General features: G+C 36.1%; 1 protein-coding gene across 1 annotated transcript; it reads right to left on the reverse strand.

The window, feature by feature from the left end:
- Positions 1 to 222: 222 nt before the first annotated feature.
- On the reverse strand, positions 223 to 15,784 carry CDC45 (cell division cycle 45). Its single transcript, XM_052796470.1, has 19 exons — positions 15,296 to 15,784; positions 13,962 to 14,021; positions 13,571 to 13,663; positions 12,982 to 13,119; positions 12,227 to 12,370; positions 11,018 to 11,073; positions 10,378 to 10,426; positions 9,516 to 9,577; positions 9,077 to 9,127; positions 8,148 to 8,267; positions 7,630 to 7,761; positions 6,474 to 6,572; positions 6,051 to 6,212; positions 5,714 to 5,852; positions 5,252 to 5,335; positions 3,966 to 4,084; positions 3,424 to 3,500; positions 2,602 to 2,668; positions 223 to 1,430 (listed from the first exon to the last, which is right to left on the reverse strand). The coding sequence occupies exons 1-18, from the start codon at positions 15,344 to 15,346 to the stop codon at positions 2,604 to 2,606; spliced, it is 1,701 nt and encodes a 566-aa protein (XP_052652430.1). The 5' UTR covers positions 15,347 to 15,784; the 3' UTR covers positions 223 to 1,430; positions 2,602 to 2,603.
- Positions 15,785 to 15,847: the final 63 nt, after the last annotated feature.

A 15,847-nucleotide genomic window follows, 5' to 3' on the forward strand; every position in this document is an offset into this window, starting at 1 on the left:
TCTTGCATTGTAATCATGGCTTGGCACTGGTATCAGTGTTCAAAAACCAACGTAAACTTCTGTGTTTCCATTTCCAGAGACTTAAAGCACAGTAATCTGCTATAGAAGTGTAATAAAATTACTGTATGCTGTGTACAGGCAAAACCCAGGGTACGCTGGTAAGGGGAATATCATTTATTGCCAATACTACATAGTAAACATGCAAAACCAAAAGGTGGCAGGCATTATGTTTTATCTTAGGAAGCACAATTTTTTGGCCATTGCAGCTTGGCACAGGGATTTTACTCAGATAAGATGACAACATTTAAAAAATAACTTTTTTTTTGGAATAAAAATACATAGTTTAATTAGCTTTCTGTTCGGTACATTTAAATCACATTTAGTATTAAATTAACCAGTATTAAAAATCTGTACAAAGTATGATGTAATGATATATAACCTTTACATATTAATTATAATACATGAAAACATTGAAGTCACATAGAATTCAAGGAAACACTGTAAGAAGAAAAGAATTCCAAACATACACATATACATACCCACCCAATGCACAGCAGGTTAAGTCTAACAAGCCATACCATTTCATATGACCAAAGTGAAATGAAATCTCTGTTATGGAACAGGATTGAGCTAGTCTGTCAATATTTATAATGCTACAGTCTACACATAATTATCATAGTATTTTAGACTCTTTCCAGGAAAATTATTCCCAAAGCCAAGCTACAAGTGACAATACAGTATCACAATGCATGACTAAAAATGCTTTACTGACATCAGAATTCCCCAGATTTTTCATTCGGTATTTGGCAGTTACTCAGTACTTGGATTTTAAAAGCCCTAAAGTCTTAAAACTTGTCTCACAAAACAGTTACTTCAATTAAAGCATAAGACCTCAACGGGACAGTACTAAAAACCAGTTTCAACATTCTAGAAATTCAAGGACAGTTTCAAAAAGTTTCTTACAAAAAAAAAAACCAAAAAAACCCAACCCAAACAAAAAAAAAGAAAAACATTCAAGACAATTTTAAAAGAACATGTGAATGGTAATATAATAGTAATATAAATATGGAACTTCTTAAAAACCTATTTTTTTGTTATTGGCCAACAACTAAACATCACAGGAGCATGTCTACTAATAAAAGCAGGTTTGACAAATAGAAGTCCGATTTGCAAATACTCCTAGTTGACACCTTTTGCCATTATGCGGATGGAATGCTTACAAAGAAGCAGCGTTCAATATCTGTGTGCTAAGGTTAAAATCCTTTTGACCTCCCAAGAGGCATAAAAACAACAGTCCAGGCCTGTACCAGTACATTTAAGGCAAAGCAAGACGATACATCACAATTGCAGCACCATGAGCTTTGGAACATCCAAAATAATTTCAGGGCATCTGATCCTCAGCTTCCAGCACAAGGAGCCAAAAAGCACCACTGTGTAACAAGGACAGAAGACAAACTGAAACAATCAGTAGTCAGAGTGTAAAGAAAGAAACAAACAGATGTAGAAATCTTGGAAGCCATGCATGACTATGCTGTCTAACAAACAACAATTGCAGTCATTGACCCACTGCTTCAAACTTTTGAGTAAATGGAAGAAGAAATTGTAGCTTTGACACCCACTGAAAAAAGGTAAGTCATATTGTCATTTGGCTAGGACTACCAACATTCACAGACTGTTGCCAAAGTCTTCACCTTACTCCTTTGCTTTTTTATATATACCATAAAGATAATCTTGTGAGATTACTTCACCCGTTAATACTAAAGACCAAATCTTTATGTAGGCATGAAAAAGCCATGAAGTACTTTATATACTTTCAAACAGTCTTACAGGTTATCTGAACAGACTTTACAAAACAATTTAGAGTTTGGCTGCTTCTCTGGTAGGAGGCAAGCTATCCCCACCCATCACTGCAGAATAGACGCACACAGAGACCAATAAAAATAGTTCATAATTGAAAAGCAGGGAATATCTGAAGACAATTGCAACAATTTGAGTGTCATCAAACTACAGTAGAATCTGGCTTGCCTTAAAGTAGCTTTAAAACAGACTTTGAACTAGCGTGAAGCTAATAGTCACAACTACAAACAGTCTTATATCCCCATCTTTATTCCAGATAAACACTACACACTAATGTAGGCTACAACCTTAACACTGTGAAAGAAAAATGCAAATTCTACATTAACATCAAAGCCAAGAATGGTACTGCTATGGCCAAAATTCCATCGTGAGCTCAAACAAGCCATCATAATTAAAAGTCAGTAACAGAGTATAAACTACAATTAGCCAATATCTCCATTTCTCTCAAAACAAACAGCTGCTCCTTTTCCAGCCAAAGTTAAAAAGCCACAAGTTAAGAACAATGGAAGAGAGGCTTAAGGATGACAAAACTTAAATAAATCTCTTGAGGAGAAAAAAAAAAAAAAAACGTTGGTAGGAGGCAGACAATGTACAAGCAAAAAGAAAAACAATTGTCTTTGTAAGAAACTCTTATCTTCAATTTATATTTTCACTAGAAGTTGTAATGTTTTCTTAGAACATTCTACAGATACTAACAGGTCACTAACTTTATTTGTAATTAATTTTTTAATTAATCCTCCTTACCATTAGGACAAGAGAGAAATAAGTGCATCCAGAAATTTGCTCCGGTCTTCTGTTTTCAGTTCAATTACTAAAATATGAAATATTTTATTGCAGGATACAAATAACTGAAGGATATACTAGATGTCACACTTGAAGAATAATAATTCTGAGTACACTTATTTACATTCTTAATCAACTTTAAGAAGGAAAAAAAGAAACTATTTGAACAAAATACAAAACACATCGTTTATTTTGCTCTTAGATTTCAGCAAACTGATTTCTAGGTGCTCACTACATGATATAGCAGCCATTTTTTAAATCTAGGAATGTTTCTGTGTATGTTCAACATGCATACATAAGTATGTATTGTTAAAAACTGCCTCTTTTGTAAGCATGTACAAAGATAGGCAAATCTCGTTCCATCAGTATCTCATTTTTCAAACAGACAATAAAAAAATGCATCTCATAACATCAATACCATGCTTGGTTTGGCTGCTAAATATAAAAAGCCTCACAGATAACCTCACAGATTTTAAACTGAAGTGCAGAAAATCATTACTCCATGCAAAATGTAGATTGTATCAAAAAAGATATGCAGGCCTCTGCTTAGTAGTTTATAATTTCTGTGCAAGACAGCACTTAGAAAAAAGGCTGACAAATAATGTAGCTTGTGTTTATACTAGACTCAGGAACAGCGTATCACATACACACTGTTGACGTCTGCATCTAAGGTGTACACAAATGAGTATATTGTCTACAGCCATGCTTTATGGAGGCTGCGTAAACACTGACCCCTAAAGGACTATTTGGTGAATGAAATAAGTGATAGGCAGCGTTACTCACTTGACATGTCAAAATGGTTGTGTAAAGTCCTAGAATTGGTACTGTCTGCAGCTTTCTCAAACGCTCTTCCAAAAAAGCTAGAAAATGAACAGAAATACAAATGAGCATTACAGAAAAGGATATATTTACTAAGGTAGAAGTATGGAACTTTTTTCCTTGCTGAGAGTTGAAAATGCCTTCCAGATGTTTTTCATGTGCCACGTATTCAACATACACATCACTTACTCAAGTGCAAAAATCTTAACATTGCAAGCTTTAAGAAATGAAGTCATGGGTCATATAGTGAACTATTTCCCTCTTTTTAAGATAAAAAAATAGTTAAGAGGGAGGGAAAAACAAAACTTGCAAGGAAGCTGTGGAACATCTGTATCCTCTCTCAAAGTATCTCATGGATACCATATACAAAAAGCGTGTTTTTAAGAAGGATACAATTCAAGTCACCATATTCAGTGTTAAATAGGTACAGGAAAGATATATTTGCTTCAGAGACAGGAAAAGTCTATAGATAACCTTTAGTAAGGACTTTTAAACAATATGCTTACTTCTTTTTGTCAGAGCTTTCTGTCTCTGGAGGAATCCCCACCATGATCACAGTTCCCTGTTCAACATCCATTGGTGCAGCCATTATCAGTGGCAGCAGTTTACAACGCTTATTTTTTGTCTGGAAGTCAGAAAGCTTCTTTGTTAGACAAAACTTAGGAAACAATTCAGTTTCAGCTCTCCATGTGAGATAGTATTGCAAATATTCATGTACGGATACAGCTATAATACAGTTCAACGGAATCCCCTTCTTTCTTACAGTAAAAGTCACTTTAAAGACCAACAGAAATTTCAATTCTTCTCCAATCTTGCATTCCGTTTTAACACAGAAATGATGTAGACAGACAAGATACAACTTACAGTAAAGAAAAAAGATCTTAAAAAAAAAAAACAAACCTGCAGGTATGGGTATCTAAAAACTTGGACTGGGCTTAATTTTTTGCAATAATCATTTTACATTGAAATATCACAGATAAAACATTGACAAATACAGTCTTCACTAGCAATTATTTTCCCGTCATATTGTTTTACAGCACTAAGCTGTAACTTTAACAAATTTTGTAATTTAATTAAATTAAAAAATAATTATGAAGATTTTAACATTTTTAGACACTTAAGTAAAAGAAGCAGAAGTTTGTTTCAAGTGTTCTGTTCTTAAGACAAATGTTTTGCAGTGAGTTTTAAAAATGCTGTCCTGCTCCTAGTGGCAGATGATTTATTCCCCATGTTTAACTTTCAAAATGAGGACAGACAGATGCAATCTGACAAGGATGGACCACGATAAGTTTCATTTACAAATTAAGAAGTGTTCACTGTGAGGACAGTTCTCAATCTTAAAACCTCATTTTTATCTGAATTGTGTAATAGCTCAAAAGATAAATGCAATTTAATTTCAGTTACATTAGTTGTAAAGATCAGAGGATTTTATTTAAACAGGCACAAAAATCTTTAAACAACAACTACAAGTCCTGCAATATTGCTTTTTTTTGTGTGTCAGGTTAACTTTTCAAAGTACATATTTAGTGATATGCTCCCTCAAAACTTATAAAACTACACAAAGATTTTAGATTGTAAGTATCTTATTAATGAAAACCCTTTCTAATGCTACAAAGTCTCGTACATCTCTTCCCTAGAGCAGCATTCACAGATGTGCTATTATCCAACCAATTAGCAGAAAAACATTATTAAGATTTTCATATAATGTTTTTAATAATCAACTGCAAGTATCCAACAAAACAATACTATGCAGGCCAGAAGTTATTTAGTCAAAAGCTTTTGATTTACTTACAGAGCAAACAAAAGATTTGAGTAAGTATTTACTAAGCAGGCACAGAGACACTGGTTTGGAAAACAGTTTCACGTCTGGCGTGCCCTAGGAAAAGAATAATTATTTCAATTACAATCCAAGATTATTCTTCTGCTTACTTAATTTTAGTATCTACTGACAAGTCTAAAAGTTTTGTGTGGCTCAAAGAACACTAACAAGAACCTTTACAATACAGGAGTTTAAGCTCACCCACTTGACTTTGAAATTAAGCCTTCCCCCCTTTAAAAGGACTGATTCTTCCTTTGGGAAGTTCAGAGTAGATGCCAGTTTTGACCCATCAGAGGACAGCTCAATATAGATAAATAGGTTCTTTCTGATGGAGTCATTCTTATTGAGTCAAGCAGTTAGGAAAACAGTGTTATTAAGTTATGATATAGCCAAAGATGAGAGTCAAATGAGACAGCCAAAAACTAGAATTCTGACCTCCATGAGAGAGCAATAGAGAAAAGGCCCCTGAGAAATTACAAGGTTGGTGCAAATACAGCTGGCTACTGTCTGCTGAATGGCACGTAACTGCTTTTTGGCTAGGTCCAGTCCTTGGTGCAGTTTGTCCAGGTTACCCCTGCAACAGAAAGAACAAAAATAGATACTTCTATTAAAAAAATAAAGCTTTTCACACAAAAGCAAGATCTAAACACTATTCACAGGGATATTTTGATTTTTCTTCAATGGCTTATACAGCATCAATGCATCTTTTAGATATGTAATCCATGTTCCCCAAATAAACTTGTAAAAGAATGAAGAGACATATTTTCAGTACCTGGAGAGACTGTCCAAAGCTTTAATGAAATTTGTTGTTTCAGGCCCCTCTTTCTCTATATTCTCCATGAGAGAAGCTGTTGCATAAACTATGTCACTTGCTGAGAACTTGTTCTTAAAGCCAAAGTGAATGCTGAAGGTCTGAACTCTTAAATCTTTCATTCTGCAAAACAAAATAAAACCAGTAAAGGTTATTAACATTATCAACATTATTATCAACATTGACCAGCAATCTCCTCAGTATGTTAATGTTAAGAACATGAAGAGAAATTATACCCTAACATTTGCAACAAGCCTAGTATTACTTTGTCAATTTAAAATGCATATTTTTTAAAACAAGACGTTACATCCTCTTCATACAGAAATATTTGAACTTAATTGAAAAGTATTTTCAGATAAAGTATTTGTATTTAAAACAATATACCCAAACTTGTTTGCAGATTCTTCAATCATTTCCCTAAGATTTTCTTTCAAAGACATGTCCATGGAATTAAACTTCTGTTTCACTTGCTTCAAAGGCAAACTAAAAGCAGAAGGAAAAAAATGCACTGACAGGTATTCCAGAAGAAACAAATATTTTGCCTTCCTTTCATAAGACTTTCTTAATATTAGATAATTTAGCAAGTTAAGTCTGACTAAGCTTGTTTGCATTCTTTTTTCTTTAGTCATTGAAGAGTGGATGTGAGAAAGTGTGGGTTACTTACTAATCTACTTTTCCATAAAGGTATACAGCTGAATTATTCCTCATACACCAAGACACAAGTTGTGTAACTCAGCTCAAAGAGACACTGCAACCTACTCAGAGCCACACACTCATATTTAAAAACAAGTTGAGTACTCACAAGCTATATTCTCAACAATTTAGAATCATAGAATGGTTTGGGTTGGAAGGGACCTTAAAGATAGATCATCTAGTTCCAACCCCCCTGCTATGGACAGGGACACCTTCCGCTAGACCAGGTTGCTCCAAGCCCCATCCAACCTGGCCTTGAACAGTTCCAGGGATGGGGTATCCACAACTTCTCTGGGCAACCTGTGCCAGTGCCTCACCACCCTTACAATAAAGAACTTCTTCCTAATATCTAATCTAAATCTACCCTCTTTCAGTTTAAAACTGTTACCCCTTGCCCTATCACTACATGCCCTTGTAAAAAGTCCCTCTCTGGCTTTCTTGTAGGCCCCGTTTACATACTGGAAGGATGCTATAAGGTCTCCCTGGAGCCTTCTCTTCTCCAGACTCAACAACCCCAACTCTCTCTCCTCCTAGGGGAGGTGCTCCAGCCCCCTCATCATCTTCGTGGCCCTCCTCTGGACTCGCTCCAACAGGTCCATGTCTTATTTTGGGGGCCCCAGTGCTGAACACAGTACTCCAGATGGGGTGTCACCAGAGCAGAGTAGAGGGGGGAGAATCACCTCCCTCAACCTGCTAGCCACACTTCTTTTGATGCAGCCCAGGATGCTACTGGCTTATCAGCCACATTGCTGGTTGATACTTAGTTTTTCATCCACTAATACCCCCAAGTCCTTCTCCTCACTTTCCCATAATTCATTGAAAAAAGACCCAGATTTTTATAACTCACCCCATGTCAGCCAAAAACTCCTGGAGCCTCTTCTGCCCTTGTACGGACCAAAGCTTAAGGCTAGCAGAGGTATATGAAGTGTTACAGAGACTTTCATATAGAGACCAGTGCTGATAAAGTGCCAGGCGCAGACTGAACATGAATTATGGCAAATAATAAACGCATGTATCGTTTGAAGTTACAAACAGTAACAAAATTCCACAACTAGTAGGTAAGTCTTCAGTTGCCCTTATATATTGCATCTCCGTGCTACATAAGATAGGTAGAAGCTGCAGGTGCACATAACACAAGACAAGCAACATTGACATGTAACTAATTCTGAAAGGTTAAGCTGAACTGAAGCTACATGAGCTGTTGAAAGAGGGATTCATGTTCAACAAAACATTCAAATTTCCATTTCTTTTAATTCTGTTCTCAGCAGCAGAGATGGTGCTGTGATTTTTTTCCCTAGATAAAAACTCAAATGGGGTTCACCAAGTGGGTAGGGTTCATTTTCCCCAGATCTTATGCAAGGATACTCATATTCAAACGCTATGCGCATGCAATCAATTGACAGAGAATTTTCTTCATCCTCATTGCGGTGGTTATGGCGAGACACATGACGCTGTAGGATTCCAATATCAGTCACATACTTCATTCTTGAACAAAAACAAATTTGTCACTTCACTTTCTTCCTGTGTATTTTTGTTCTTGATTATGAGAACACAAAAATTTTTCTTAAAGTTTACACACTGGCAGTCAGCAGCATGAAAATTGTAGATACATCTTTAAAAAAACCCAACTTGTCAAATAATGTTCTTTCAATATTCAGCCATACACCCAGGCAATTAAAGCTAAAATACAACCAATACAGAGACAGATAGACTGACCAATGAAATTAGGTACTTATTACATTTATCTCCTTAAAAACATCAGTGTATTAGTAACAATAGAACACCAGAATTAAAGTCTACACATGTACTACTAGAATTCTGAGGGTATCTAGTGGGAAATAAGAAACAAGGAAAAAAAAAAAAAGGAGAAAATCTGAAACTCGTTAACTAAAACTGCAAAGGAAGCTGGAGGATACAGAACATCCAAAATCTTTTTCTTTTAATAAAACTGTATCAAGTTCATATTTACATAAACTACTATTAAACACCATTTCTTCCTGGATCAGAAGTGATTTGTTTTATAAGTTTGTGAAAAATAAAGCTAGTTTAAATATTCTAAATAGTAGAAAAGGAAAATACATTTTTTTTTCTGATATCTATTCCCATTTTTGGAAGACATCGGATCACATTCAGTCATTAAGATGTTTAATGTCACTGTTTATTAATTTTCTTGTGTTATATTAATTCCCATATGTTTCCTGATCTGTATTAATTGCTATTAGTTACTCCTGAAAAAAACTTAAAAGATAAATAATAAAAAAAATAATAAAGGTAAATTTAAAAATCTTTCTTACTGAGTGATTTTATCTTGGACCCATTGGTCTGTTAGGCCAACAATAGCCCACCTAAAATTGGGGGGAGAAAAAGAAAAGAAAAAAAAAGTTAAAACAAAAAATATTCCAGTACAGTATATTATATTTAACCCTCTTAAGTATGTAACAAGTCAGAAACACTGTTTACCAACTGTACATAGAAGTTAATAACAAAGCTCTATACTATTATTCCCTCTTTAGCAGGGATACACATGTAGTACCATCCTCCCTTTTTCTATGCAAAATCTATTGGTTGCTTGTAATTAATTTACACAGATGTGTCCTCCAATTCAAGACATACATCCATTCATGAAATAAACCGGAACCTCATACTGAAATCAAACAGCTTTGGGAAATCTTGCCTCTCTTTACTATGGGTTTAAGCTTCTAGCCTCTATGAAAAATGATAATGGAAACATACCACAACATGTCATTCAAGTCTTTAGACATTATCCATGCCAGATCAAACATCACCATCGCAGACTTTATGAGGGAAAAGCAAAAAGACAGGATAAATGAACACAAAACTCTCACTTCATTAAACAAATAGAACAGTTACATTTGCCAAGTACTAGCATGTTACTAAAGCTCTAGAAATCACAGCTGAGTCTGACAGTCTGCCAGTGTCTTATTTTCCAAGACACTAAGTAGAAAGAAAAATATTTTATACAGGTCTGCAAACCTGCGTTATATAGAAAGCAGCACTTAACAAAATATAAATAGAATAAGACGAGGCCAAATAACAGAAGGAACAGTTTGATGTCCTAAGTGTTATGTTTGAAAGCTTTGAAAGGCAAACATGCTCCCTACATGCTAAAGTTTTTTTGTGAGAGTATTTTTTGCATAGATAGATACTTTTGTCAAGAGCTAAAAAAATTACACTATCATTTTTTTATATCAGCATTAAAGATATCAAACAACAAAAATGTTAATAGTTCTTGTTTATCATTTTCCCCCACTGTTAACCTTACATTAGCCTGTGACTCAGTTGGCTGTTGTCTGCCAGTCTACCAGTATTGTTTATGATGTATCTAATTCATCAGCAGTAAAACTGGATGTACACAACCAGAAAACATTAAACTGCTAAGTCAAACTACTTGTACATATATGATGTACCTTATATATAACAATAACATACAAAAATAACAAGCTATAATAATATTATAATGTATAGTATTATTAGATAATTATAACATTGTATTAGGTGATTATAACATTGGATATTGTCCAATTACCTTTACATTGGCACCTCGTGTTTTTATGGCAAAGAAGTTTGTACTTACTGAGGTCCCATGGTATTCATATTGCTCATAATCAAAAAGAATTTCTCGTCTAAAAAGGGAAAAAACCCACACATTTGACTAAGTGGTGAACTAGTCATTGGATCCAATTAAAAATATAAGCCTGGAATTGTGAAATATTTAAATTTCATTTTAGCAATTAAAAAAAATTAAACTTGGGCTAGAAATTGTTTTTCTGCAAGACAATTAGGTTTTAGTAGCAATGTGGAAACCACACTGAAACGTACTCATAAAATAAAAAGGAAAAATTTATTAAATCATTAGTCCTCAAATCACTTTTTCTTATCTGATTTGTTCCTGCTCATTCCTATTGACAATAGTGGGATTGTAAAGGAAAAAACCAGAGGCATAAATTTCACCATAAGAGAGACAAGTATACTACAGCTATTTAAAAGTGAAGCAATGCACCTATTACTACTCTAACTTATAAATTACTGTTTACAACTATCCTCCATTTAAACATTTTATTTTTATATAGTAAATATCTTTCTCCACTTTCTGAATAAAGTTAGCCCTAAAGCATCTTGCAAATCAAGCAGCATGGTATCATGTTTTTGTATTCTCAACAAGATTTTAATTAAAAAATAAGAGAAAGAGATACATGCAACAAAGTTACACACACCTGCGTGCCTCCCATTCTCGTCTTTGTCGCCTTTTCATTGTTCTCTCTATTACATCCTGTAAATTAATTTGGATGTTAAAAAGTTAGAAAAAATACTCTAGTAGATTAGCACCTACCCAGATACTTTAATGACTAAGTTTTCATTAAAAAGACTTAAAGTTTTCATTAAAAAGAATTATTCCTATTAACAACATCTAATGAGAAAAGTATTAGTATCAAATATTTTTCCAAGGCATACACTTTTATAAAGTTATGGCATCTTTCTCTGCTAGCGTTTATTTAGCTTGTCTTCACAAATAAGAGCCCCAGTACATAGTATTTTCTAGCAACTAGCAACATTGCATCCTACCATTTTTATAACACAAAGATGACACTGGTGAAAAATAAAGACGGGATAATTAGTGAAGCTCAGCAAAAGAGACACCCACTGTATATTTAAACTCCATAAATAGCACCATCAGCTTGAAAACTCAAAGAAATAAAAATGAACTCTGTGAAATATTCAACAGATTAGAGAATAACTTTTGTGTATACTAGTTATAGATTTTTCCTTTGAATTTCTGGCATCTGCTTTTGCTGAGTTAGTGCCCTTCATAGATTAGGAGGAAAAAATGTACAATGTTAATAGAAAAATAATATGAAATATATATTAAATCTGAGAATGTCTTTACATTTAATTGTCTCTTAATACTGCTAGCCTCATGCCTTTGCTTCCTTGTATGGTGTAAATAGAAAATATGCTACAAATAACATCTGGCAAATTTAATTTTTTGTCTACCATAATACACTTTTGTTAGTTTACTGCTACAAAGACAGATAAAATTTATTGCTAAATTATCTGTGACCTTCTCTCTTCTCAAACAATTATTTAAAAAAACCCCTTTGTATCTAAATAAGTTGTTTTGCTAGACTGAGAGCACATAGAGACAGATCTCTTCAGTTCACTGATTACACAAAGACAGCATTATGCAAAATCAAGTTCAAAACATTTTTTTATGTGGAGAAAATATTTCTGTGCAGTTCAGATAAATAAACATTTTGCCTATGTGAAACTCTGCTGGTCGTAGATTATATTTAAATCCTACTCTTGAATTTGTGATCTAATGGAACATAATTTTTAAACTCAAATGTCATTGTTATGATGATGTAAACTATATGTAATAACTGTTTTGTTTTCCTTCTTTTCACAATAAAGTAGCAGAAACACACCTCCTCAAAACGTCTACGTTTCTCTGAAGGTTCTGATGCATCACTTTCATTCTCTGAGTCCTCTTCTTCATCCTCTTCATCTCTGAAGATGTCATCATAAGCAGGAACATCGAGATCATCATCTTGTTTAACTAACAGCTTAATCTAGCAAGAAAAAAAAAGAAGTATTTCAAATAAAGTATCTTATTTGGTGATTAAAAAACATTTCAAATGACAAATGAGAATACTTCAGATAATAAGAGAAAGTAAAAATTCATTTTGGCTGTGATCAATTCCTGGCATAACAAAAGTAATGCTTTTTAATACAAAGACCATACTTGTTTATACAAAATAAGAGTAAAAAACAGTATTCCTCGATTACAGCATTAGCAAGCATAAAAATGATAATTCTTTCAGTAAAGTCATTTGTCAAATAATTTGTGCTTAATACTCAAATTCTCAGTGTTGCTAGATACCGAGACATTATACACGTTACATTCTGGAGGATGTTTATCCTCTGATTTGTAGCAGTTTTATTTATAGCAATAGGATTAACAGGTGCTTACCACTGACAACTATCACACTAACAGTATATATTTTATTACTGAAAAATTTTTTTTTTCTGATCATGTACATTATTACTGCAAATATCCATTAATACTGCTTCCTGACCTACTAGCTAACACTGTAAGCAGTTTTGCAAAATGCAGAAAAGCACTACACCATCTACCACCACATTGCGCGAAGATTTTTTATTATGAACAAGAAGTATTTACCTGTGTGTCATTGTAAACATTCACTACATTGATAGGTCTGTGGCTGTCACATACAAAAAAAAGAGTGTCTTCTTCAGGCTGCAAGATCTCCAGAAGGTCAACATTGGCACCACAATTAATAAGAACAAAATATTTGAACTGCAAACAAAAGAAAAATCAAACAACAACAAATGCTTTTTACTTCAATTAGCAGCAAACACAGAAGACTGAAAACACCTTTACAAAACCTCCAAAGCACTCATCATTGCCAAAACTTGTATTTACTTTCTGATATTTGATATTCGACGGACGAAAAAAATTTGTAAGGCCAAACACCAAATTCAGGGATGCTAGACATCCAATACTACCTTTTATATCTCAAAATGTGTGCAAACTTAATTTGAATCTATCAAAATTATAGCACGTTAGTTTGAGCTGATGTAAAAAGCTTGAGAAGTTTGTTACTGGTATGTTAAAATTTAACCACTGTTTTGAGGTAACCAATAATAATAATTAGTCTGAGAGATGACACTTCAAGTTGAGGAAAAGGAAGAAGTGCATGCCTATATAAGATCAGCTGCAACTTAAAATATTTCCAGTATTTCTTCACCTGATCTTTATGCTCGAGAAAGGCAGTTTCAAGTTCTTGCCATCCAGATACTGGGACAAGTGTATATTGCACATGATCACATTGAAACAAAGCCTGAAATGAAGCAAACAGCTGTTAGCAAAGGTGAGGGGAAACAACCTCTTCTACAGTGCTATACCAGGTTATAATTCTATTTCATACAAGTCTTTAACTTGAAGACGTCCCAAATGACAAATCTACAGGAACTTTGGGAGTATGACTTACCAGTTTTCAGTGTCATAACTCATGTAAAACATAAGTTACAAAAGCAGATTAAACTTTCACCCTTTCCCCAGTTCAAATCTATTAAAAGGATCCCAGGACATTCTTTTCTCTTACTGTTAGCCTACAGTGATAATGAACAAAGACTTACTTGGAGTATTTTACAAGCACATAATGCGTCAACATCTGAAGCAACAAGAAGAAGAACACGCTGCAAAAATAATGGAATAACAGTATTAAATATATTAACATAGGTACCAAATCTAATGTGCTGGTACATGAAACGCATAGATCACTGTGAGACCAGAAAGTCAGAAATTTAGGTAGAGATCATCATAATCATAAACCAGGATTGCTTCTGAATGGACACTGCAACCAAAATTAGCCTATTTGGATCCTTGTAAATGTAAACAATAACCCCACATACCCAAAATACATCAGCTGCTTTGAGGAAACGTAATTATTCAGACTCTTATAAACAGCACATAGTTTTCAAGGTTCAATGGTAGTCAGCTCTACAACTATTTTCATCATGTCTAGAAAGGCCTAAGTTTTCAGCCCAAGTTTTCACATAGGATCTGGCACAGTTTTGACTAAAGAAAATCTGTAGCAAAAATAGGAGAGCAAGGCAACTCCTGAAAAAAATTTGATTTAGGCAAAACAATTTATCTGGTGGGGGTTTGAGAGTTTTTTTTTTTTTTTTTTTTAGATTTAGCTCATAGTTGGAGAAGTTGAGGGAAATGCTTTCATTTGCACAATCCATAATATAGTTTCTCAGGTAGAAATACTAAAAGACTGTCGAACAAAAGCTTTACCACTGCAGCGTACACATCCAGTCTGAACAAAGTTAAGCAAACTGTGGGTTAAAAATGAAAGTAGACAACCAGACCTGCTACAAGAAAGACTGCAAGAGAAACCTCAAAGAAGACAGAATACAAGATTTAGCGCCTGGGCAAACAACGTCAAAACGGTTAAAAAGCTATAAAGAAAAAAAAAAGATCTAGAGATGTCTTTGTTTAACAACAAAAGATCCACAAGAACACGCAAAGCACTCGCGAGAAAGGAGGCGAACTGTAAGTAAAACCTCTGGCGAGACCTCGTCGCGGTGGCAGCAGCTTTGGCTCGGCTTTCCAAAGCCGTAGACAGGCTCGGGAAAGATATTTTTACACTCTGGGCTGACTGGCTGGCCCGCCGCCCGCAGCGCGGCCCGGGGCGTTACGTCCGCCTGGCAGCGGCGCTCCCCGCCGCCGACCCCCAGGGACGCGGGCACCCCCGCTTCCCACACCCCCCACGGCCCCAGGAGGACCAGAGCACCTCAGCCGCCGCAGACTGAGCCGGGGACGCCTCGGCACCGTCCCCGCTCCGTGAGGCGGCGGGAACGGCCGCAGCCCCGCGGGGAGCGGCCCGAGGGGAGACAGCTCCGCCCGCCGCCGGGACGCCTGAGGTGACACCACCCCCTCCCCGGTCGCAGTCCGCCGCTCGCACCTGGCTGACAATCACGTCGTAAAACTCCCGGCGGCAGTCGGAGATGAACATGGCGGCAGCGCGGGAGCGGCGGCGAAACGGCAGCAGCCACGGGCCGCCCCCACTCAAGCTAGGCGCCAAATCAGCGCCGCTTCTTATTGGTCATATCGTCACGGCGCGCTGGCCAGTAGAAAAGCGGCCGTCCCTCTTTCTCAGAGCGGATTCGACGAGCCGCCCAAACCATTCCGGGTCTTTGCCAATGGGATTGGTAAAAGGCAGTCGCGATACGTGCGGCTGGCCAACCCCAGGTGTCTCTTAAAGCGGAAGCACCGTGCCGCCTTTTGTTGCCATGTCTGCCATCTTTGCCGCGGGCGAATTGTTCGCTTTGCCATTTAAGTGAGGCCGACGAAGAGGCGGCAGGGACCGCACCAACACTCAGTGACTGAAGAAGCGCCAAGCGGCCAGAAAAGCCTTCCACAATGGCCGCGTCAGCAGGTGCGAGATCCCGCCTTCCGCCCTCACACGAAATGGCCGCCCGCCAGGCGGGCGCCGCGCGGCACGCTGGGAGGGGCG

The sequence above is a fragment of the Harpia harpyja genome, chromosome 9, assembly GCF_026419915.1.
Source record: "Harpia harpyja isolate bHarHar1 chromosome 9, bHarHar1 primary haplotype, whole genome shotgun sequence".
Lineage (NCBI taxonomy): Eukaryota > Metazoa > Chordata > Aves > Accipitriformes > Accipitridae > Harpia > Harpia harpyja.